A 25,822-nucleotide genomic window follows, 5' to 3' on the forward strand; every position below is an offset into this window, starting at 1 on the left:
CCGCCTCCTGGGTTCAAGCAATTCTCCTGCCTCAGCCTCCCAAGTAGCTGCGATTACAGGCACCTGCCACCACACCCCGCTAATTTTTGTATCGATACAGGCTTATATGGTTCCCCTCTAGAATGTAGAGATTCCTGAGGCGGTGCCAGACTAGGTCCCTAAACTCACAGCATGAAGGGCTTTTGAGAATTCTTTCTTCCTGTTGGGAGAAAGTGAGAAGATAAAACCAGAAGTTGCCCAGACGTGAAAGGGCAGAAAAAGCCCCAGCAGGGATTGAGAAGGTCCCTCTACTACTATGCCACCACCTTACCTGCTTGCCTCTGAGTTTAATCTTTGAAAAAATTTGCACTGTAAGGTTTTAGAGGCCCTGGACTTCTGGAACTGCAAGCCCGCCATTTTTTTCAGTTGTTGCTTTGATTTGCTTTTGGTCTTTTAATTTACTTATTAGAAGTTAAACCATTTTCTTCATATATTCCATAAGTCTAATCCAATTATTGACCTCCATGGGCTTAGCTCCTCATGCAGTAAAGGAATATAGGCATGCTGTCAACAACCCCAACCCCAAAAAAGAAATAACCAATTGCGACTGGGTGTGGTGGCTCACACCTGTAATCCCAGCACTTTGAGAGGCCAAGGTGGGAAGATCACCTGAGGTCAGGAGTTCCAGACAAGCCTGGCCAACATGACAAAACCCCATCTCTACAAAAATACAAAAAAAATTAGCTGAGTATGGTAGTGTGCACCTGTATTCTCAGCTACTCGGGAGGCTGAGGCAGGAGAATTGCTTGAGCCTGGCAACGGAGGTTGCAGTGAGCCATGATCGTGCCACTTCACTCCAGCCTGGACGACAAGAGTGAAACTCCATCTCAAAAATAATAATAATTAAAAGACCAGTTTATTTTATTTATTTATTTACTTTTTTCTTTATTTCTGAGACAAAGTCTCGCTCTGTCACCGAGGCTGGAGTGCAGTGTGGGGTGATCCCGGCTCACTGCAACTTCCACCTCCCAAGTTCAAGCGATTATCGTGCGCCACCACGCCCGGCTAATTTTTTGTATATTTAGTAGAGATGGGGTTTTGCCATGTTGACTAGGCTGGTCTCAAACTCCTCAGTCTCCCAAAGTGCTGTGATTACAGGCACGAGCCAACACACCCGGCCTGCTTTATCTTTTTTAAAAAAGAAGTGATGGCTTGTGTGTCATTTAAGCTGGAGAATTCGGGAACCAAAATGGTTTGTGGGCACCACTGTCAGTCCTTGATGCACCCCCTGAGTAGCCTCAGGGTCCCTGAACTGAGAGGAGCACCTGCTACCTGCTCCTTCCTATTTTAAGTCTAAAACGGCTATTATCACTGATAAATGTGAAAAAAAAAAGGTGGTGCCCTTCCACTGCTTAGTCATGTTCTTATTTTTGTCTCCATTACTAGTTTCAAATTACTCCCCAGTATGACTTTGAGGTCCTCAGAAACCTGGAGCCATGGACAACTTATTGTGTTCAAGTTCGAGGGTTTCTTCCTGATCGGAACAAAGCTGGGGAATGGAGTGAGCCTGTCTGTGAGCAAACAACCCATGACGGTAAGCCCTGAGATGCACCTCCGCTAAGCATCCTAAACAGCTTTATAGACACCTGCCCTAGACATGATTGCAGCCAACTCAAATTCCAGCTCAGTTCAGAAATCTATCGCCCTGACATTATCTCTCAGCCCTGACTGCTCAGCTTCATGCTAGGAAGGAGACCACACCCGCTTCTGAGGCAGCTCATTCACTCTTAGATCAAAGGAGTTGCTAGAAACCTTTTCTGTCTGGTGGAGCGAGGTCTGCCTCCATGAGCCCCCCTTGGCAGTACTTATTCTACCATCCCAGGCTCCCTAAAGCAAGGCTCATCAGTCCTCCCAAGACCACCAGCAGAGCTCAAGCCCTGTCACATACCCCAAAGGTCTTTCCTCCCCAGGCAGCACATCTCCAGCCCCTGCCGACACGTGATGGGAAGCAAGTGTCAGGAAATCTGACCACCGTCTTCAGCCAGTGCTGCCTGATTCAGGGCCCCTTATATGCAGGAATCCAGGATGTCAACACAGTCCTTCACACACCATATGGACCACTTCTAGCTTGGAGGAAGGAACGGGAGAAGGAAAGAGAGAAGGTTCCCATGGGCCTAAACACTGCAGATTTATGTGCAGACACACTGCAGTTGCGTGTTGGTGAAAACTGTGGCCCAGGTGTCTGCATGCGAACAGCAGGCCTTCCTACAATTTAAAGATGTTGGTGAAGGGTTCAGCAAGCTCAGACAATGGAAGGGTGAAACATGGCATGCGGCATGCAGTTTGATCAAAAAGAAAAACATGTCTGCCGGACGTGGTGGCTCACGCCTGTAATCCCAACACTTTGAGAGGCCGAGGCGGGCAGATCACCTGAGGTCAGGAGTTTGAGACCAGCCTGGCCAACATGGCAAAATCCTGTCTCTACTAAAAATGCAAAATTTAGCCAGGTGTGGTGGCGCACACCTGTAATCCCAGCTACTTGGGAGGCTGAGGTGGGAGAATCGTTTGAACCCAGGAGGCAGAGGCTGCAGTGAGCTGAGATCATGCCACTGCACTCCAGCCTAAGCAATAAGAGTGAGACCCTGCCTCAAAAAAAAGAAAAGAAAACATTTCAAATAGCTTGCGAATACCAATAATCACCCATGAAATGACAAAATCCAAACATTTTACAAAACAAAAGGGTATGAGCCATTGAAAACCTGCTTTCATCAAACACCATTTTCATTTTTTCTTAAAACACACCTATCCCATTTAAATCCCACAAGTTTTCAATGAGAGCATTAGAAGGATCTTCTCCCATTTTACAAACTAGAACATGAAGGTTCAGAGAGTGATACACTTTGGATGTTGCCCTCATCCAGATCTCACGCTGAAATGTAATCCCCAGTGCTGGAGGTGGCGCCTGGTGGGAGGTGATTGGATCATGGGGGCCGATTTCTCATGAATGGCTTAGCACCATCCCCTTGGTGCTGTCCTCCCGATAGTGAGTGACTTCCTGCGAGATCTGGCGGTTTAAAAGTATGTGGCATCTTGCTCTCTCTTGCCCCCACTTAGCTTTCCACCATGATTGGGAGCTTCTAGAGGCTTCCCCAGAAACAGATACTGCTATGCTTCCTGTACAGCCTGCAGAATCATGAGCTAATTAATCCTCTTTTCTTTATAAATTACCCAGTTTTAGTTATCTGTTTATTTGTTTTTTGGACGGAGTCTCACTCTGTTGCCTAGGCTGGAGTGCAGTGGCTCGATCTTGGCACAACCTCCGCCTCCTGGGTTCAAGCAATTCTACTGCCTCAGCCTCCTGAATAGCTGGGATTACAGTGCCCACCACCACACCCAGCTAATTTTTTTATTTTTAGTAGAGAGTGGGGTTTCGCCGTATTGGCCAGGCTGGTCTCGAACTCCTGACCTCAAGTGATCCACCCACCTCAGCCTCCCAAAATGCTGGGGTTACAGGTATGAGCCACCATGCCCAGCCATCCAGTTTTAGTTATTTCTTTATAGCAGTGCAAAAACAGCCTAAAACAGAGAGGTTAAGTAACTTGCCCAAATGCTAGTAAATGAAAAGGATCAACCAGAACACAGGCTCATCTAAGCCCAGGTTATGTTTCCTGTAACTTACTACCTATAGATTAATTCCATAGGTAAACTGAGGAACCATGTCCCTGTGGATAAAACAGGAAAGAGTAGTCTGCCTCATGGTGTGGTCAGATGAATCTGAAACAAGTTAGAGAACTTTACACAGAGGATGTAGATTAGTAGATTCTCCCACAGTTCACAACCTGTGCAGAGCAGGGTCCTCTCTCCTTCCCCCTGTGGAACTCTCCATCTGGGGTGAGTAACAAAAGCATTCCTTGAATCATGTCACCATCACCCAGATGTGTCCTTGTTTAAGATGCTAAGATGCCCCAGTTTGAGACACCAGGAGACCCAAGCACTGCCCCAGAGGTTCATTACCCAAAATAAAATAACAGGGCAGGCCCATGGATCCCTGTTTGAATGAGTCTCTGGGCGCCAAATTAGAGAACTACCGAAATATTAATGGAAGGATGGATGGATGAGTAGGAGCCTGGAACTTTCTCAAGACCTGGGATGTCAAATCCCAAGGAGACCTCACGTGTCCAGCTGTGGTGTGGACTGGGCCGCTCCAGCCAGCTCACTGCCGTATGACCCTGGAATCACCAAGAGCAGACTCACATGTTTGAGCTGAACATGCTGGAAGTGTGGGCCAGACGGCACCGCTTCTGGGCTCCGGTGCATGAAACAAACAAGAACCAAGAACTGGGATAAGGAGTGCTGAAACCCGCAAGGACAGGAGCTGGGGAGATGGGAGGCTGCCTGCGGGAATGAAAACACAAGAGAACGAGGGCCATGGGGTTGGGGGCGGCACAAGTGCTCAGGTCCTTCCAGCCGCTTCCCTCATACAGATGCCACTTCTATCCCTCAGACGTTTAAGGAGTGTCCGCTGTGAGCCATGCACTGTGACAAGCACCATGTCGTGCCAGCAGGTGACTGCACTTGCTGTAGCTCCAGGGTCATGTGCTGTGTCAGGGCTCTTTGATCCCTGTGTCCCTTTAAAACGACATGCTCTTCATGGGCAGTGTTTGTTCTCTTGGCCCCTCTCAGAGCCAAATGCTCTGCTCATGAGGGCGGTGCTGGTTGGCAGGGGATGGGCACAGAGAAATCAGGTGGCCAGGGCAGCTGGAGGAGGGACCTGGAGCCGAACAAGGGGAGCTGGGACCACGAGCAACCCAGGTGACATCCTGGACTCTGTCAAAGATAAGCAAAGCAGGACACTAGTTAAAGCAGTCAAAACATTTTATTCAGTAATGACTGGAGTTGGGAAAAGGGCCGAGTTCCATTTACTCAGAGGTGTTTTAAAGGGAGAACGAGGGCCGGGTGCAGTGGCTCATGCCTGTAATCCCAGCACTTTGGGAGGCTAAGGCAGGAGGATCGCTTGAGCCCAGGAGTTCGAGACCAGCCTGGCCAAAATAGTGGGACCCCCCCATCTCTATAAAATATTTTAAAAATTAGCTGGGCATGGTGACACATGCTTGTAGTCCCAGGTACCCAGGAGGCTGAGGTGGGAGGATCACTTGAGTCCTGGAAGTCGAGGCTGCAGTGAGCTGTGTTTGCACTACTGTTCTCCAGCCTGGACAACAGAACAAGACTCTATCTCAAAAATGAAAATAAATAAAAGGAGAATGAGGGAGTAGAAAGAAAGAATGCATGGGGAGTTGAGCAGAATCAGGGAAGTGAAAAAAATTTTAAATCAGCTAAGGGGATGGTGCCGTGAGGCCCTCTGTGTCTGTGAACCGGCGTTTATCAAGGCTAGGCTTCTACCCTCCCACAGAGACAGGGAGACAGAGGCCCTGTACTTCCTGATGATTTCCAAAGGATGGCTCGCAGATCGTTGAGAAAAATATCCCTGCGTTGTGGGAGATACATACATGTCTCAAAGGGACAGAGGAAGGATTCACCACTATAAGCCCTTTTTAATAAATGCTCTCCGAAAGAGAGGTCAGGGCCTCTCATCAGGGGCTGGGAAGAACAAATGGTAAGTTCCTTAGGCAGCCTTGGGTTTTTCCAGACAGGAATTCAAGGGGGTTGGGTCGTCTCAAGGATGTGGCCTTGGCCTGCTAGAAGCTATGCTGGGGTTTGGCCAAGTCTCTTAGTGCAGGGGTTTGTTTGTTTGTTTTGGCTTTGGTTTTGGTTTTTGAGGCGGGGTTTCACTCTGTCGCCCAGTTTGGAGTGCAGTGGTACAATCATAGCTCACTATCACAGCCTCGACCTCCCAGGCTCAAGCAACCCTCCCACCTCAGCCTTTCAAATTGCTGGGACTACAGGTGTCTGCCATCATACCCAGCTAATTTTTAAAAAAATTTTTTGTTGTAGAGAAGGGGTCTCACTATGTTGCCCAGACTGGTCTCAAACTCCTGGGCTCAAGCGATCCTCCCACCTCGGCCTCCCAAAGTGCTGGGGTTACAGGTGTGAGCCACCACACCTGGCTTAGTGCAGGGGTTTGGATAGAGTTGTTCATGCAGAGTTTCTGTTTTTCTCAATATAGAATGAGATGGTGCCTGTGTTTAACTCAGGCTCAGGTGTCCAGGGGAGTATCACTTGCTGTGTCAAGGCAGAAGTGGTATATCCAGACCAGGGAGGCCCATTGTTACACTGCCAGTAGTGGGTACAGTGGATCAGAATTCTTGCTTGTTATTCTTTTGATGTATATCAGCAATAATTCCAGAAACCAAACTTTGGAGAAGATAGGAAAAGGGTGAAACTCTTCAAAAACCTCTGGGTCCTCCAACCAGTTGCTGTTTCTGAGACGTCCCCCAAGATAAACGTACAGGCTCTGTTTTCAGGGATTGTGATGGTTAAAATGCTCTTGGGATCACTGTGACCCGACCTGTGACAAGAATGTAACATGCCCATTACCCCTGGCAGAAACGGTCCCCTCCTGGATGGTGGCCGTCATCCTCATGGCCTCGGTCTTCATGGTCTGCCTGGCACTCCTCGGCTGCTTCGCCTTGCTGTGGTGCGTTTATAAGAAGACAAAGTACGCCTTCTCCCCTAGGAATTCTCTTCCACAGCACCTGAAAGAGGTAGGTAGGATGGAGTGAGATGTGGATTTGAAAACCTTGATCGGAAAGAGCTTTCCTTTCAAGTTAGGGCTGCCCAATTCCAGACAACATGTTTTCCAGGAAAACACACACACACACACACACACACACACACACAGAGACACGCCTCTTGTGTGCTGGTCCATTCTCTTGTAACCATTTCAGGGAAGTCTGAGGTGAAGGAACAGCCCCGAGGAAAGGGGCGCAGGTTTGTCCAGTAGCCCTCCCTGCACCTAGGGCATCGCCCCTTCTCCAGCCTTCACTGCCCAAAGCCCCAGGTCCCTGAGGAGCAAAGGTGATGGTTCTAGGGCAGGAGGGGAAAAACAGAGCTCAGTGTGGAAGAAAGAGAAAACTGGAGGCTAAATGCCAGGAAATCACCAGAGGGAGAGAATGGGAGGAAGGAAAGGCACATTTCCAGTTTTGGAATATACGAGAGCGATTGAAATTCTGGGTAGTGTTTCCTGGACTTTAGGAAGGCTATTTGTAAAAGGGTTAGGAAGAAGAAACAATGCACCTGACTAATGATAACAGGACTGAAGAAGCCCTAAGAAATGAAACTCTGGATAGTCACTGACACTAGAAAATGAAAAGATGCCAAGCCCGGACCCAAAGGAACTATCTTTGGTCTCATTTCCCAGGAAGCAGACTCTAAGATAGAGATTTGTATTCAAAAGGCTTGATGGGGAACATCCTTGGGAATAATACCCTAAGGGAGTGAAGGTAGCCAGATGTGGCAGAGAGAGGTTGAGCTGTCACACAGCCACGACAGAGGCCTCAGCCAATCCCATGGTTGAGCTGTCACACAGCCACGACAGAGGCCTCAGCCAATCCCATGTGGCCTGATCTTGGGCTGCTTTTCTTTCCACATAAAGGTGATGATCAGACCCACGGCCCAAAGCTCCGCCCGTGGGGACACTTTCTCCCTGATTGGGGCTGAAGTGCAGCAGCGGGCCACTTTCAGTGTGTGCCCACACACCATGCTAACCTTACCATGAAACCAGGCCGGCCTTTCCTCCTACTTCTGCTAGGCATAATTACCCATCCCCCTTTATGGTCATCATGTGAGTAGACACAGACATGGTGCGACAGGGGTAGAGGGGACAGGAGTCCGAGCCACCTGCATGTGGCCAACATGCACCCTCTGACCCCATCTCAGGACCTACTGGGTCTCAGGCCTCATGATGGTCACTTCTGGGCAGCACCATCACCTCGCGTCCCTCGTCAGAAGCTCTGTCTCTGCCGGGACCCCATAGCGTCCCAGGAGCTGCTTTTTCAAACAGAGTATAATTATCTGCTGCAGATGGCCCCGCCTGACCCCAGAACTCTCGTATCTATGTTGTGATTTTCCTCTTGGGATTTGCCATAAACTCCACCCAACATCTTTTCCCACCCCAGACACTTCAAGGATATGCAAAGTCCCACATTCCCCAGGTTGGATTCACAGGCCGTCCCTGGTGGGTAATATACCAGTCCTGAGGTGTGCATAGGGCTGCAGGCTGCACGGCCCATACCTTCTGCAGGGCCCTTTCCTGCCTGGGGCCCCTCCCTGCCGGCAGCCTCCTGTGTGGTTTGATAAACATACTGGAACAATCAGTATTCCTAGGCGTGGAACATGCTGCCTCCAGAACCCTGAGGCCTCCACAGCACAATGCTTCCTTCCTAGTGGTGGGAGGGGCAAGATACAATAATTGGTCCTTTAAAGAGGATGTCCTGGCATGCCCCACTGCAAGGGTCCCCTCAAATATCACAGATGTGGCAGGTCCCTGAATCTCTACAGTGTGTGTGCCTCACCAATGCCTTGCCACTTCTTGGCGTGTCTGGTCCTATTAATGTATTGTTGTGATAGCTAATATCAGGCCCTTGTCCCCGCACCACCAGTTAGCTGATGCAGGCTGCCTCTGGCAAGGGCACAGAGCCTTGACCGAGGCAACTGCCTTCTGGGAAGGGCACAGCCTAGAAAGGGACTCAGCTGTGAGCCATTTCAGCCTCCGATATTCCTGGAGGCTGGGGGAACAAGCGCCTCCACCACAAAAGGGATCTGGGCAACATAGCACTGCATCTACCCTCGATGGCAAGTGGGGCACAGGATCATAGGCAAGTGTTTCAGAGCGACTAGAACCCCCTACAGAGAGTGCCAGGCCGAGCATGGTGGCTCACACCTATAATCCCAGCACTTTGGGAAGCCAAGGCCGGCAGATCACTTGAGGTCTGAAGTTCAAGACCAGCCTGGCCAACATGGTGAAACCCTGTCTCTACTGAAAATACAAAAATTAGCCACGCCTGTAATCCCAGCTACTCAGGAGGCTGAGGCACAAGAATCTCTTGAACCCGGGAGGCTGAGGTTGCAGTGAGCAGAGATCGCGCCACCGCACTCCAGCCTGGGCGACAGAGCGAGACTCGATCTCAAAAAAAAAAAAAAGTACCAAGGAGACTGCAGCACCAGCATGAACTAAGAATCCTCTATGAGCTTTTGAGAAGCCACAGCTGCAGCAGGAAGAACAAAGAATGAGGGTGGGCCCTTTGCTTGGGTAAAAAGTGTTGTGTTAACTGAGAACCAAAAGGAAACAAAATTATTCACCTGCTATTTTTGCTTCTGGCTTCACCATCAAAGAAACTGGTCAGACAGGAAAGAACAGACGGAATGAACGGTAGAGGGGCCTGCTGGCATGAGCTCTCACCTCCAAGGCTAGAAGACTTTGCAGACTTGACCGTGGAGCCAGTCCCTGTAAGATCTGAGAAATCAGAGACGGGAGTGGAGGGTGCTGGAGAAGGGCCAGGCAACTACGGAGCAGTTCGAGGTCCTCACATCACGACTTTCTCCAGCTTGACTCATAATGATAGAATCCATTAACCAGAACCCAGAGGATCATTTCGAGTTTAGGGAGATTTGCTAGGAATGGAGACTTTGAGTTAAAAAAGCACTAGGGAGGTTCATCCTACACTCATCTATTGAGCCAGCCACCAGTTTGTGTGTGTGTGTGTGTGTGTGCGCGCGTGTGTGTGTGTGTGTGTCCAACCGGGAGACTCAGCTGATACTGCTTCCTTGAGATTTAATACACCTTCCTTTGATGATCTCTCCTGTCCCCATTATCCCAGGAAAATCCAGAGTAGCTTCCAGTCCATTCTCATTAATCCACTGGATCCAAAGTTTAGAGAGGTTCCCCTTCCCTCCAGCCTCCTTCTTAGCCCAACAGAGGAGCACCCCACCACCCTCCATCAGCTGCTCAAAACCCACAAGGGAAAAATCCCTACAGGTCCATGCCAGGAGGTAGTGGAGCTACCCTCAGGTTCCATTAAGTCATACCAGAAGGCTGAGTGTAGAAATGACACTAAGAGGGGTTCCATCTGTAGGGAAAGGGTTCAAGATGCAAAGCTTTACAGAAGGTTCTCCGTCTAATTGTGAAGATTAAGAGCACTGGTGGACCTAGGAAGATGAAGAATGGAGAGTGGGAAACCAGCAGAGATTTCAGGAAACGTATAGAGGCATCTTCATCGTTCAAAGCACCGGAGAGACAAGGATTATCAGACTGTGGTCCCTGCCCTTAAGGAGCCCTGGCTACAGGTGACACAAACTGAGAAGAGTTGGTGTCTATTAAAAGTGAGAAGGCAGCTCTGTCTGATAGAGCATATTGCAAGCCATGTGTGTTTTAGATTTGCTAGTAGCCACATTTTTAAAAAGCCCAAAGATTGGGCCGGGTGCGGTGGCTCACGCCTGTAATCCCAGCATTCTGGGAGGCCGAGGTGGGCAGATCACGAGGTCAGGAGATCGAGACCATCCTAGCTAACGCTGTGAAACCCTGTCTCTACTAAAAATACAAAATATTAGCCGGGCAAGGTGGTGGGCGCCTATAGTCCCAGCTACTCGGGAGGCTGAGGCAGGGGAGTGGCGTGAACCCGGGAGGTGGAGGTTTCAGTGAGCTGAGATCGCACCACTGCACTCCAGCCTGGGTGACAGGGCAAGACTCCGTCTGAAAAAAAAAAAAAAAAAAAGTCCAAAGATTGGCCGGGCATGGTGGCTCACACCTGTAATCCTGGCACTTTGGGAGGCTGAGACAGGTGGATCACCTGAGATCAGGAGTTCAAGACCAGCCTGGCCAACGTGGTGAAACCCCATCTCTACTAAAAATACAAAAATTAGCCAGGCATGGTGGCGGGCACCTGTAGTCCCAGCTACTCAGGAGGCTGAGGGAGGAGAATCTCTGGAACCTGGGAGGCAAAGGTTGCAGTGAGCCAAAACTGTGCCACTGCACTCCAGCCCAGACAACAGAGTGAGACTCCATCTCAAAAAAAAAAAAAAAAAAAAAAAAAAAAAAAAAAAAAAAAAAAAAAAAAAATCTTCGTTTGTATAGCAGTATCCCCACCTGTAAAAAAATAAAATAAAAATAAATAATAAATCAAAAGATGCCAGAGACCGTGGCTCACGCCTGTAATCCCAGCACTTTGGGAGGCCAAGGCATGTGGATCACCTGAGGTCAGGAGTTCAAGACCAGCCTGGCCAACATGGTGAAATCACATCTGTACTAAAAATACAAAAATTAGCTGGGCGTGGTAGCACATGCCTGTAATCTCAGCTACTTGGGAGACTGAGGCAGGAGAATTGCTTGAACCTGAGAGGCGGAGGTTGCAGTGAGCCAAGATCGCGCCACCACACTCCAGCCTGGGTGACAGAGCAAGACTCTGTCTCAAAAAAATAAAATAAACATTAAAAATAAATAAATAAAATAAAATAGATTTTCCAGCCAGGAGTTCTGTGAAAAAATCTTTGTAAACCCAGAAAAAGAAATGGAGGAAATTGATCATTAACTGTCCTCTTTCCCTCCACAGTTTTTGGGCCATCCTCATCATAACACACTTCTGTTTTTCTCCTTTCCATTGTCGGATGAGAATGATGTTTTCGACAAGCTAAGTGTCATTGCAGAAGACTCTGAGAGCGGCAAGCAGAATCCTGGTGACAGCTGCAGCCTCGGGACCCCGCCTGGGCAGGGGCCCCAAAGCTAGGCTCTGAGAAGGAAACACACTCAGCTGGGCACAGTGACGTACTCCATCTCACATCTGCCTCAGTGAGGGATCAGGGCGGCAAACGAGGGCCAAGACCATCTGAGCCAGCCCCACATCTAGAACTCCCAGACCCTGGACTTAGCCACCAGAGAGCTACATTTTAAAGGCTGTCTTGGCAAAAATACTCCATTTGGGAACTCACTGCCTTATAAAGGCTTTCATGATGTTTTCAGAAGTTGGCCACTGAGAGTGTAATTTTCAGCCTTTTATATCACTAAAATAGGATCATGTTTTAATTGTGAGAAAGAGGGCCGAGCACAGTGGCTCACGCCTGTAATACCAGCACCTTGGGAGGTCGAGGCAGGCGGATCACCTGAGGTCAGGAGTTCAAGACCAGCCTGGCCAACATGGTGAAACCCAGTCTCTACTAAAAATACAAAAATTAGCTAGGCATGATGGCGCATGCCTATAATCCCAGCTACTCGAGTGCCCGAGGCAGGAGAATTGCATGAACCCGGGAGGAGGAGGAGGTTGCAGTGAGCCAAGATAGCGGCACTGCACTCCAGCCTGGGTGACAAAGTGAGACTCCATCTCAAAAAAAAAAAAAAAAAAAAAAAAAAAAAAAAAATTGTGAGAAACAGAAATACTTAAAATGAGGAATAAGAATGGAGATGTTACATCTGGTAGATGTAACATTCTACCAGATTATGGATGGACTGATCTGAAAATCGACCTCAACTCAAGGGTGGTCAGCTCAATGCTACACAGAACACGGACTTTTGGATTCTTTGCAGTACTTTGAATTTATTTTTCTACCTATATATGTTTTATATGCTGCTGGTGCTCCATTAAAGTTTTACTCTGTGTTGCACTATATGTGTTCATGATACTACCTGTGTGTCATTGTTAGATACTGAAAAAGGCTCTAGTTTGCCATCTTGATGTCCACTCATTCCACAAGTACTTCCTAGACCCTGCCTGCTGTTGACCAGGCACTGTGTTAGGTACTAGGTTTCAGTCATCTGGGAGCTCTCAGTCTAAAGCTTCAAAAACTAGAATTGCAGTCAAGGGCCAGATCCGTTATTAAAAAAAAAAAAAAAAAACTAGAAATAAAAAGTATAGTTGTGGAAGTTTAAAAAGCCAGGGGACAGGCTTAACAACAGATTAGACACAGAACTGAGCAAAAAAGGGAGTCTCCAGGTACAATGGCTCACTTCTGTAATCCCAGAACTTTGGGAGGCTGAAGTGGGAGGATCACTTGGGCCCAGGAGTTGAGACCATTCCAGGCAACATGGTGAGACCCCTTCTCTACAAAAAGTTTTAAAATTAGGCATGGTGGCATGTGTCTGTAGTCCCAGCTACTCAGGAGGCTGAGGTGGGAGGATAGCTTGAGCCCAGGAGGTCAAGACTGCAGTGAGCTATGTTCATGCCATTGCCCTCCGGCCCTGCCTGGGTGATGGAATGAGACCCTGTCAAAAAAAAGAAAGAAAGGAAAGAAAAAAAAGAAAAGAAAGAGAAAAGGAAGGGTATTAGGGTTCTCCAGAGAAACAGAACCAATAGACTGAACATAGAGATTTATTTGAAGGAACTTTGGAGGTTGGCAAGTTCAAAAACTGCAGGGCAGACCAACAGGCTAGAGACCCAGGTAAGAGTGGATGTTTCAGCTTGAGCAAAAGCAGTCTGGAGGCAGAATTAACTCCTCCTCAAGGGACCTCAGGCTTCTTTTCTCTTAAGGCCTTCCTTCAAGTGATAGAAGTGAAACTCACCCACATTATGGAGGGTAATCTGCTTTACTCAAAAATCTATGGATTTAAATGTTAATCTCATCTTTAAAAATACCTTCACACCAACATCAAGACTCGCATTTTACCTAATCAGTCTAGCTGGTTGACACATAAAATTAACCATCATAGGGAGGGTAGATCTGTGATTGCTTTTTTGAAACTTTTTTCAATGTTTGCTGCATGTATATAGAAATAAAATTTGGCTGGGTGTGGTGGCTCACACCTGTAATCCCAGCACTTTCGGAGGCTGAGGCAGGTGGATCACCTGAGGTCAGGAGTTCGAGACCAGCCTGGACAACATGGTGAAACCCCGTCTCTACTAAACATACAAAAATTAGCCAGGCATGGTGGTGCACACCTGTAATCCCAGCTATTTGGGAGGCTGAGACAGGAGAATCACTTGAACCCAGGAGGTGGAGGCTGCAATGAGCCAAGATCATGCCACTGCACTCCAGCCTGGGTGACAGAGCGAGAGTCCATCTCAAAATAAATAAATAAATAATAAAATAAAAAATTATTTTTGAAATTGAATTTTAAGATCTTTTTACACTTTTTTAAAGAAAAAAGAAGTTATTATCCAGGGCACAGTACAGAGAAACAAAAGAATGGAAAATATGAGTGGTTAGGATACAAGCCTGAAAAATCAAGCTGCAAGCGTCGATAAGCAAGCTGGAAGCTTGCACAGGTGAATGCGGCAGCTGTGCCAATAGAAAAGGGATACCTGGAAGCCAGGTACATCCAATATGGAGGTTCCTCCTCCCTTCTCTTTGTCGTCATGTGTGCAGGTGTCATGGTGCTGGCCAGGTAGAGACCCCATCTGCAGAATAAAAGATTAGGGTGGGATGGCCAGCCTCTTTGTGGGCTATGTAAATGGCACAGCTGGCCCAACAAATCCACTATGCCCTATATAAATCAAACACTGCCTCTTCAAGCTCGTCTGTAAAACCAACCGTATCTTGCCCCAAACCCGGAAACCCACTCAGACCCACTCGCACCCCCTCCCTCTGCACAAGGAAGCTCTCTCTTCTTTCTTTCAACTATTGAACTTCCACTGTTAGACCCAGTTTTTGTGTGTCCATGTCTTCGATTTCCTGTGTCTGTGACTTCAATTTCCTTAGCATAAGACAATGAATCTTGGGTATTTCCCCAGACAAAGGATGCCACTTCACCAGGAAGTGACTAAGGGAAGAACTGCACCTGTGGGAAAATGTCCAAGAATTCTGGGACCAGAAGGGGTTTCAGCAGAGCATCTGTGGGCCACCAATCAGACATTCTAGCAGAAAACATATGTCCAGTTGGTTTGAAAGATTCCCTGAGGGGAAGACAGTGTAAGCCATCCTCACTCCCTTCCACCCTTCCTCCTCGCTCTTTCTGGCTGCCTCGCCTTGTTGAAAATATCTCACTTCCTTTTGGGGCTCCTGCCCCTCCCCTAACATACCTCCCACACCCATCCCCAGACTGGTTTAGCCTCTAGGGCACCTTTGTTCCTTCCTCTCACAACCATGGGTCTCAGCCGTAGCTGCACGCTGTGGCCACCAGGAGAGCTTTAGAAATGTGGACGCCCAGGCCTTACCATGACCAATGAATTTCAGCTCTCTGCAGAGGGATTTTTGCATCAGCATTTTTTAAAGCTCCTAGGTGATTCCAGTGTGCAGTCAAGGTGGAGAACAGCTGCTGTAGCAGAGCAGTTATGATAGATTGAAAGGACGTGCTTACCTGCACTTCGGTGTGACCTTCTGTTATCTGGCTTTCAAAGGGGTCGCTTTCTTTTAATACCCAGCTAACTGACTCCACTCATCCCCTTGTGCTTCCTCAGGAAGATTTCTTTCCTGAGGGGTTGTGAGTGTCTCTGGGAAACGTGCCCCAGGAATGCATCCTTCCCATGCACTTCAGCCTTCTCGGCTGCTCACCACTGACCACCTGGGAAGCAATTCTCCAAGTTGCTACCCCTTTCTTTGTGCCTAATAAGATAATCCTAAGTAGCTGGTACAAAGAAATATTTGTTGAATTAATGGATAATAAATAATGATGGCTAGGTGCGGTGGCTCACCCCTGTAATCCCAGCACTTTGAGAGGCCGAGGCAGGTGGATCACCTGAGGTCAGGAGTTTGAGACCAGCCTGGTTAACATGGTGATACCCCGTCTCTACTAAAAATACAAAAAATTAGCCAGGCGTGGTAGCAGGTGCCTGTAATCCCAGCTACTCAGGAGGCTGAGGCAGAAGAATTGTTTGAACCCGGGAGGCGGAGGTTGCAGTGAGCCGAGATCGTGCCACTGCACTCCAGCCTGGGTGACAAGAGGGAAACTCCATCTCAAAAAAAAAAAAAAGGTAAACAAAAGCCTTCTTGGGATACATGACAATTATACATGCAGATTAAACAGAGAGCTGTAAGTTAACAAATCACCATAAAACATATGCAAGCGAAAAACAAAAATAAAACAAATATGCAAAGTAAAAGAAAACAGTTATGTTCTGTACGGGATATCCGGATGCTACAGTCTGGATGTTTGTGCCTCTCCAAAATTCGTATGTAGAAATCTTTAGGAGGTGGTGAATGGGATTAATGACCTCATAAAAGAGGAGCTGCCCATCTCTTCCACCATGTGAGGACACAGAGAAGGCGCCACCTATGAGGACAGGCCCTCACCAGACACTCAATCTGCTGATGCCGTTGTCAGAGGTGGTTGAATCAGAGCGACTCCATCTTGAAGAGGGGCTGGGTAAAGTAAGGCTGAAACCTACTGGGCTACATTCCTTGGACAATTTCTGTTGTTTTAAACCACCCAGCTTGTGATCATTTGTTACTTCTGCCACAGGAAACTTAATCCAGCACGGAAAGACTCTGTTGTTTTACCCTGACCAGTTCTAATATCTTCTTAGTATCTAAAATGGGGAAGAAGATGGGCAGAGGGTCATTCGGATTTATTTTACGGGAACTTAGTATCTTACTCTTCTCAGCAAGGGACTTAGCTGAGAATGACTGGGCATGCTGCATCACTGTCCCGTTTCCTGAACTCTCTAGTTCAGAAAATGCTGTTGCAAATCAACTTCCTTAAAAAACAAACGGGAAGTAAAAAGCAAAGTCTATTTTATGAACTAGAGACTCAGAGACTCAACATGATTTTTCTCCCTGAGTCAGGTCCATGGTTCTGTCTCCTGACCACCTCACCACTCCTGTTTGAATCAAGCAGACACCAAACAATGTCTTTGTTTCCATGCCCATCAGAACTCTTAATTAAACAGCCACTGACTATTGGGCTGGCACTTTACGAGGTCAAATTTATTGATGTTGGATTGTCATAAAAAAGATACCCGGAAGGTTAAAGCTGTGGGAGTAATATCTCTGAGCAGGAGGAGTCACGGCAAGGACAGACTTTAAATTGGGTTAAACAATTCAATAAAAACAGGAAACACAAGCCAGCTGCAGTTCCCCTCCTCTTGGCCTCTGCCTGGGGCCTGCCTGCTACTGGGCTGCCCCTGAGGGTTGCATTGCACACCTGCCCTATGGAACTGATGGGATGGGCGCGATAGCCAACCCTTACTTACTGCTTCCTATGTGCAGGTCTTGTTCTAAGCACTTTTACATTTTCATTTAATTCCCACAGCAACCCAGTTAAGCAGATACTATTATCTGCCTCATTTTTCAGATAAAGAAACTATGGCACAGAGAGGTTCAATCACTTACCTAAGATCACGCAGGCAAGAAGTGACAGAGCCAGGACTTGAATCCAAGTGGTCTGGCTCCAGACTCAATCATCTAAGATAGCCACCCATGATCCCCACCTCCTGGTAGCCACACCCTTGAGTAATCCCTTCCTCTTGAGTGTGGACAGTGCCAATGACCTGCTTCCACCCATGGAAAGCGACACAGGTGACAGGATGCTGTCTTAGATTCCATAGGATTGTAATTCTCATCTTGCCAGCAGACTCTGTCTGTTGCCTTCTTGGACAGCACACTTGCATGAAGCAAGCTGCCATATTGGAGAAGTCACATGGCTAGGACCTGAGGATGCCTCCTCCAGCCAACAACGAACAGGGAATCGAGGTTCTCAATCCAACAACGACAGAGTGAGGCACTGTTCTAAAAAACAAGAGGCTGGAGCTCAATGTGGACTTTCAGCGATTCCCTGCTCCTCATCCAGGGAGCTGCCAATCAGGCATAAGTCACGCCCCTTCTGCCAGGCAGGAGACTTCTTTCATTTCTAGGGAAATGGAAGCTGGGGGTTCCCTGATGACTGCTCCATGCGGGAGTGCCAAGGCTGGGCCCCCTTGCGTTAACTTCAGGCAACTCTGAATCATCATCCATCTCCAACTTCTCCCTCTGCCCAATCCTACTTTCCTCACTCCTTACAAGTGTTGTCCCCAAGAGCATTTCCAGATGAATTTCCCACATGCAAATCTTCCTTCCAGAGTGTGTTTCCAGGGAACTCAGCCTAATCTAGAGACCTTGGGAAGACCTGTTGCCACAGAGTGATGACAATAAAGTCTAGACTTCAGGGTATTGAGGAGTGAACGGGAGGGTGTGGAGAAGCTGGGACAGCAGGTGTAGCCAACTCCTTTGAGAAGGACGGCTTTTGGGCTCAGAAGAGTGTGACAGTGTCTGGAAGGGGCAAGAAGAAAGTCGAGGGGGGGATATTTCAGGTGAGTGATATTACACCACCATTGTATACTGTCGCCTGAGGCCTGTAGACAGGAAATGAGGAGTCCGGCTCCTAGTTAGAATCCCAGGGCTGGTTTTTCAGGACTGACCCTGGGCAACTTTAAGGCTGTACCAAGGAGGCCTCACAGGGAGGCTCCCTCTCCAGACCAGAACTGGCATAGCCAGTGCACTGCAGTCCCTGGAGGGAGCTGCGGTCAAGGTCTCAGGCCCCTGCTGGCCATGCTCTTACGCGCACCTGTGTTCCCAGCCTTGCACGTGTGCCCAAGGCCTTCTTCAGGCACCTCAACTAAGGCCTCCTTATTCTCAGGGAGTAGGGAAGGGGGAGCCACGAAGACATTGTTATCCTCTCTGACTCAGTTCTTTCCTACTCCTGGCCCTGTCCTCTCTCCCTCCCGCTAGTTCCCGGGTCCATAAAACTACAGAAGCCTCAACAGAGAGATGACCTTCACCCCCACATCTATACTGATTACTTGACTCTTGACTGGAGCTCTGTTGCGGGGAGGGTGGAATCCTCTTGCTTCTGCCCCTGCAGTGAGTGATGAGGGCTTCACTGTTACTTTCTTTTTTTTTTTTTTTTTTTTGAGACGGAGTCTTGCTCTGTTGCCCAGGCTGGAGTGCAGTGGCACAATCTAAGTTCACTTCAACCTCCACCTCCTGGGTTCAAGTGATTCTCCTGCCTCAACCTCCCGAGTAGCTGGGACTATAGTTGTGTGCCACCATGCCTAGCTAACTTTTGTATTTTTAGTAGAGACGGGGTTTCACTATGTTGGCCAGGCTGGTATCGAACTCCTGACCTCAAGTGATCCGGCCACCTTGGCCTCCCAAAGTGCTGGGATTACAGGTGTTTCTGTTACTTTCATTTTTGGCTTATTGCTTCAATTAGCCACTCTCTCCAGATTAGCTGAGCCCTTGACAGATGCATTGCTGACACCCATGAGAGAAGGCCTGATGTCCCTGGAAAGGACACAAGAGAAGTGACCGGACCTACAGCCCCCGCTCTGGCCTTTGGCAGGAGGAGGGATACTCCCGAGGTTGTCACTGGAGAGAACACAGGCCAGGGACAGGCAGGTGATCCCACTAAGGGGGTGAGGGGTTAAGGAAGCCTGGTGTCTTCTATGTTCCTGGCAAAGTATAGGTCATCAACAAAGGGAGGGAAGAGAGGGGCTTGGGAGGAAATGAGTAGGATGGAGCAGCTCCCTAGGGGAATGAGAAAGTGAGCCCACCTGACAAGGCAGAGGGCTGATGGGGCAGTGCCAGAGCCCGCTAGAAAACCAGTGACAGAAAAGCTGCAAGGTGCCCAGCTTGGTGACCAGCCAGTAGCAGGGTCTGCAAGATGGCTGGCTCCTCCTTCCCAGCACAATGAGCATTTCTGCCACGGCGGGGACAGCACAGCACAGCGCTGTTGGCCAGGAAGGAGGCTGAAGAAGAGCCCTCCCAGGGGGAATGTTGGCATTGTTGCTCTGTTTCTAGTTTCCACAGCAGTCTGGAGGAAAAAAGGACCCAGCCTGAAGATGCATCAAAAAGTGATTGACACTAAGCCCAGTTGAACAGCCAAAGCCTGAAGGCAGGGAAATTCAAACACCAAGTCAGCCGGCAAAGTACAAGCCATGCTGACAGGGCCTGCTGAGCCATCAGCAGGATGGCTGGATTACCGCTGATCCAGCCAATATCCATCCAGAGATTACACACCGTCCCTCAAGGTGCAATCGCGGTTTCTTTTTCTTCTGGTTCTTTCTTCAGCACCAGCTAACAGAGCATCACTGATACTGTTTTCCTGAAAGCTTGCAAGGATCCCAAATGGGCTGCCCTGAAAGGCCCCCTACCTTTGAGCATGCGCACTCTCCTGGGGATTTTGTGAGTTCCCCAGCTCCCAAGTATACACAGAGCCAGATCTACAGTAGCAGACGCCTCATCATTGCAGGTCTGAATGGCCAGGAAGACATGAAATTGATGTTTCAGTTGACTGAATTGATCAGCACTTTTGTAATCAGTTAAACCAAGCCAGTTCCTTCTTCAAACAAGCAGTTACAAAATGGCTTTTATTGGTGGCATCACAAACACTATGTGATTAGTCATTGTCTTGTCTCAGGCTGTACTATCAAGATAAGACATTCAAACAGCATTATTTTCCTAAAGATCATAAGACTAAGGACACAAAAAAAGCAAAACTGGCTGGTTAGAGCCAATAACCTCCACAGTTCCTTACATAATGAGCAAAGGCTGTCCAAAAAAGATAAAGAGCCTATTCTACTATTCTATGTAGATAAGGTCTCGTGGGAGGAAGTACCATCTCCTATCCCTGGTTCTAAGTCTTCAACTGTTTTTGTTGTTGTTGTTTTGAGATAGAGTCTTCCTCTGTTACCCAGGCTGGAGTGGCATGATCTCAGCTCACTGCAGCTTCCATCTCCCCAGGCTCAGGTGATTATCCCACCTCAGCTTCTGGAGTAGCAGGAACTACCGATGCGCACCACCACGACAGGCTAATTTTTTTTTTCTTTTTCTAGAGACAGGGTTTCGCCATGTTGCCCAGGTGGGTCTCAAACTCCTGAGCTCAAGTGATCCTCCCATCTCGGCCTCTCAAAGTGCTGGGATTACAGGCATGAGCCACCATGCCCGGCCCTTCAACCGTTAACCTGTATTGATCACCCACACTGGTAAGCGAAGGTCACTCTGACTTCCTAGGTCATGACCTATCAATAGGTCAGAGTCCTAATGGGAAACCCATGACACACTCCAACAGAGTAACTGAGAAAGGCATAATGAAGGATCTTATTGTAGCAGCGTAGGCAGGGTGAAGGGAAACCACAAAACAATACAGTAGCAATAGTGGGAAGCTCACTAGCTCTAGGCCTGTTGGGAGGCAGGGGAGGAGCCATTACCCTGGAGAGCACAGGGGTCAGCCACACAGCCCACTAATGGAGACCCTGCAGGAAGAGAGCACACCTCATTGTCCCCCACCCTCTGATTTTGGGCTGATGCCTCCCACTGGTGGAACCCACCCAAAGTCAGAGGGTAAAGGACTCTGCTGATTAATTTTTTTTTAATTTTTAATATTTTTTTGATATGGAGTCTTGCTCTGTTGCCCAGGCTGGAGTGCAGTGGCACAATCTAAGCTCACTGCAATCTCCACCCCCCAGGTGCAACTGATTCTCCTGCCTCAGCTTCCCAAGTAGCTGGGATTACAGGCACCCAAGACCACACCCAGCTAATTTTTGTATTTTTAGTAGAGTGTTTTACCATGTTAGCCAGGCTGGTCTCGGACATCTGACCTCAAGTGATCTGCCCACCTCGTCCTCCCAAAGTGCTGGGAATACAAGCATGAGCCACCACACCCATTTTTGATGCATTTTATACAAGAAGTCTCCCAGGGCATGGAACAGGGCAGGCCCAGAGAAGAATGGATCTGGAGGGGCAGATGGAAGGCCTACAGCACCCAGGGAAGCAATATGAGAAAAGAATATAAGAACAGAGACTGTGACAAAGCAAATTTAGATCCACAACATTGACATTTTTATAAAAAGGTTTTTGGAGGTTTATACTGAAAAGTTTTGTAACAATTATATTCATGTGTATCAGATTTGTAAGGTGTTCAAACCATTTTAAAATATCCGTTTGGCTTATAATTTTCATTACATTTTTAGTTTGAAAGAGTTTAATTGATTAAATTTTTAATCATTGTTTAAATACTCGAGGAACCCTAGTTTGTAAAATTCTAGTTTTTGATATAATAGTTATCTGAGCAGAATGTGAATTTACATCATTGGGTTTTTGGGGGGTGGGGTTGTTTGGAGTGCAGTGGTGCGATCATGGCTCACTGCAGCCTGGACCCCACTGGGACCCAGCGGTCCTCCTGCCTCAGCCTTCCAAGTAGCTGGGACTACAGGTTCATGCCACCTTGCCCAGATAATTTTTTTTACTTGCTTTGTAGAAATGGGGTCTCACTTTGTTGCCCAGGCTGGTCTTGAACTCCTGGGCTCAAGCAATCCTCCTGCCTTGACTTTCCAAAATGCTGGGAGTCACCACACCCAGCCCAACAACATTGTTAGCTGTTTAAAAACAACGATTTAGTGTGGGTTCCCTTCAGTGTGTAAAAATTATTAAAATCGGGTAAGTTTAGCATCTGTGGGAGCCAGGAGGGAGCTAAGCGCCTGGTAACCTTCCACTTCTTCTTTCCCTAATTTAGATCATGTCATTCCTCTGCTAAAATCTCCATCATGGCTTCCTATCCGGCCCAGAATAAAGCCCAAATCCTTGCCAGAGGCTGCAGGCCCCACCGACTACTCCCCTGGCCTCCATTCCTCTGTACCCCTTCTCTCCTCATTCTGCAGGGGCTCAGCCTCCTTGCTGTGCTTGTGTGGAGACAAACGTGACTGCATCTTGGATGCTAATCCACCATGTTGACTTCTGATTCACCCCAGTCCCTGAAGTCCTCCTGATTCCTACTTTATTTACTGTCCTTAGTGTAAGAACATGTACTCGCTACAAATCCTGCCTTGACATCGAAGCAACCATAATACTATCACACCAAGTACAGGCTATGATGCACATAGCAGTCTTGCCTGTTCTGGACAGTGGTCTTTCATTGACTCTTTGGAGTATGTACCCTCTTTCCCTCTAGTATATAATCTCTGGGTCTGAGGGTAACCATGAGAAATCCTTCTGTCTTGCAGCTGCCCAAGACCCTGCTTCTGTCTGTGAGTTCCCCAATAAACCACCCTTTACCGACAAACTGAATTTGTCTTCCTTGTTCTTCGGTTTCTCAGCTCCTTTGGCATTTGGGGGCCTTTTTGCATATAGGGCCCTTTCACGGAACAGCCTGGGATGTGCCAGAGACACATCTGTCTCAGAGCCTGTGCATATGCTCTTCCCTAAGCATGGAACACTTTCTATTTACACAGCCCTCTCCTTGTGTCATTTTGTCCAGTGTCTCTTTCTTAGAGAGGCCCTCTCCCTTGCTGTCTCTTGTCCCTCTTTCTTTTTCTTCATAGTATGTAGCATTACTTGACATCATAATATTTCGATTCAATTCAACAAATATTTTTTGTTCGCACATTTGTCCTTGTCCACACTAGATTGTAGGCTCCAGGAGAGCACAGACATTGTGTATTTCATTCACTCCTGGATCCCCAGCCCTTAGAACAGTGCTTGGTGCTTAATAGATGGCTCAAGATCTATTTGTTGAATGCATGGATGTATGAGTGAATGAATGCCCGGGATCTTTCAGTAAATCCATGGCTGACTCATGCCCAGAGTTCAGGTCTTCTATGTTCCTTTCATTGATAGCTGCATTGCATTCCAGGATTTCCTACCTTTCAGATTCCCAGAAATTATGTATACATATATACTGTGCCCTCTCAGCTGATGGCTTCCTTTTCCTTTCTTCACAGCTCTCTGGCATCAATTTTTCCACTTCTCAGAAACACTTTGGCCCACAAATTCCCAAAGGAACCTTGTTCTTCATTCTGGAAAACACGATGCCAACATATCAGAATAAAAGACAGATAGGAGCTTTTGCTTCAAAGTGAATCACTTCATGGATGTTAAAGTGTCCTGAAAGATTCTAAACTTCACAACTTTTGATAGTAACTGTACTATATTTGTAACATATTTGCATATATTAATTGTTATATCTGAAAAGCATGAGATTGCTATTCTATAAAATTAAATGAAGTAAGTTAATATTTTATTGCTAGGTATAAGAACTGCTGATGAGGACATCTATAGAAGTAGAAAATTCTAAATGTCCTACCATCACCAATAAGAAACTTTTGACAGTCCCGTAGATACAATATAATCACATGGAAAACTGTATACAGTATATTGTATGTGAAGATCCCACAAAAAGAATAGGGACTGTAGGAAATATAATCATCTAAGCTACGGGTAAGAAGAACATCAAGATTCTTTAAAGCAATGGCTCTCAAAGTGTGTTTCCTAGACCAGCAGCATCAGCGCCACATGAAAGCTTAGGAATGCAAACTCTCCAGCCCCGCCTCAGACCTACTGGCTCAGCAACTGTGAGGGAGAGGTCTGTATTTTCATCTATGTTATAACAGGTCCTTGGGTGACTCCAGTAAACACTAAAGTTGGCAAACCATTGCCTTTAAGGGTGCATAAGATGTTAATTTAGTACAAAATTTGCAGTTTTCTGTGTTGTTGTGACTTTCTATTTTTGCAGGAGTAGAAAAGTACCCCATTGCAGTAGAGATAAGTGGATCTGAAACCCCAACAGCAGCTGAAGAGGTTCTTTATGACAGCTGGAACCTGCACTCCAGTTGCCCTTGCACGTTTGTGGTTTAGCAGTCCCAGAGACAAATCTGCCAATTCTGGCTTGCATCCAACAAAAGTGCAGCTGTTCATCATTAGGAGATGTTGGCTGATGTACATAGACATGTAAGAAAGATTCAAAGTGTCATGGATGGATCACCAATAACACCAGCATATGCAAGACCAGAGGAGAGTGTGTGATCCAGGTCCTAGGATTGACAAATGAGGACTCAGTCCCTACTTGGGTTGGTGTTTTATTTTGACTTTTTTCTGAAACAGCAGAGAAGCTTACCAAATAATCACAAGGAGATAAGAAAGTGTTTACATTTGTTTCAGTTGCTCTTCACTGCCTCCTTATGACCAACACTCACAATTCTATGGTCTTAGCAGTTGCACTAAGAAGTCAGAAGAACCTGCTATTGTTGGTTCATAATCTTTTATTACCTTTCACTGAGAAACAATTTATACTACTAAACAAGATATCAGTTATGATGCTCAAGATTTTAAGTGCCTTTTGAACTAAAAACAAACAAAAAAATTGTGACCTGCATATAATGTAAATGGTTTATCTTCAAGTCAAAAGCCACAGGTTTACCTCTGCAGTTTTACTCTTTCCTAAACATTGCTTTCGTGTATTGCTTATGCATGCTTTCTGCGTCCCAAAAAGTATGTAGAGAATAACAGTTTAAGTCCTCCAGATGAGTTACTACCTCTACTACATGTTTCATTCTCATTACATGTTTCATTGCTTATTAATGTCTGTGTTTTGTAGTGGACTTCATGAGGACAGGTAATGTTACCAACTGAATTGTGTACCCCCAAAATTCACATGTTGAAACCCTAATCCCCAATGTGACTGTATTTGAAGTAGGGCCTACAGCAGGTAATTAAGGTTAAATGAGGTCATAAGGGTGGGGCCCTGAATCGATGAGATTAGTGTCCTTATAAGAAGAAACAGCAGAGACCTTGTTCTCTCCACCATATGAGGACAGAGTGAGAATGTAGCCATCTGTGAGCAGGAAGGGAGGCCTCACCAGGATCCAAATGAGCCAGAACCTTAATCTTGGACTTCCCACCCTGCAGAACTGTGAGAAAATAAATTTCTGTTGTTTAAGCCACATAGTTTGTGGTATTTTGTTATGGCGGCCTGAGCAGACTAATACAGATACCATGTCTATCTTGTTCATTATCCTATCTTCTGTGTTATAGTTTATCAAATATATGTTTAGTAAGATGCATCCTAGTTAGAAGGCATTGAACTTGGGCTTAAATAACTGCTGCATCGTGTTACATTTCCAGGATTTTTTCTCTCTTTCATGAACTCTGTGAAGAAATTTTACTTAGAAAAAACTGACATTGTCATTGGCATTACAAGAGGTGCTCTACAGGACTTGTGTGACCCACAGTAATCCTGCAAAAAAGCCATGTCATCCACTCATGGACAGATTTAAGC

At 47.1% G+C, this 25,822-nt stretch overlaps 1 protein-coding gene across 7 annotated transcripts in view; it reads left to right on the top strand.

The window, feature by feature from the left end:
* IL10RB (interleukin 10 receptor subunit beta) overlaps positions 1 to 25,487 on the top strand; it is a 41,128-nt gene extending 15,641 nt beyond the window's left edge. For 3 of the 7 annotated variants that reach the window (XM_063803527.1, XM_531433.9, XM_009454563.5), the window contains 3 exons: positions 1,426 to 1,573; positions 6,484 to 6,641; positions 11,484 to 12,533. In XM_063803527.1, the coding sequence (XP_063659597.1) occupies positions 1,426 to 1,573; positions 6,484 to 6,641; positions 11,484 to 11,657 (480 nt within the window). In that variant the 3' untranslated portion in view covers positions 11,658 to 12,533. Of the gene's footprint in view, positions 1 to 1,425; positions 1,574 to 6,483; positions 6,642 to 9,270; positions 11,018 to 11,483; positions 12,534 to 23,489 lie in introns of those variants that run through there. The other 4 variants (XM_063803528.1, XM_016938484.4, XR_010154465.1 and 1 more) reach the window with 3 other exon arrangements.
* Positions 25,488 to 25,822: the final 335 nt, after the last annotated feature.

Source organism: Pan troglodytes, chromosome 22 (assembly GCF_028858775.2).
Source record: "Pan troglodytes isolate AG18354 chromosome 22, NHGRI_mPanTro3-v2.0_pri, whole genome shotgun sequence".
Classification (NCBI taxonomy): domain Eukaryota; kingdom Metazoa; phylum Chordata; class Mammalia; order Primates; family Hominidae; genus Pan; species Pan troglodytes.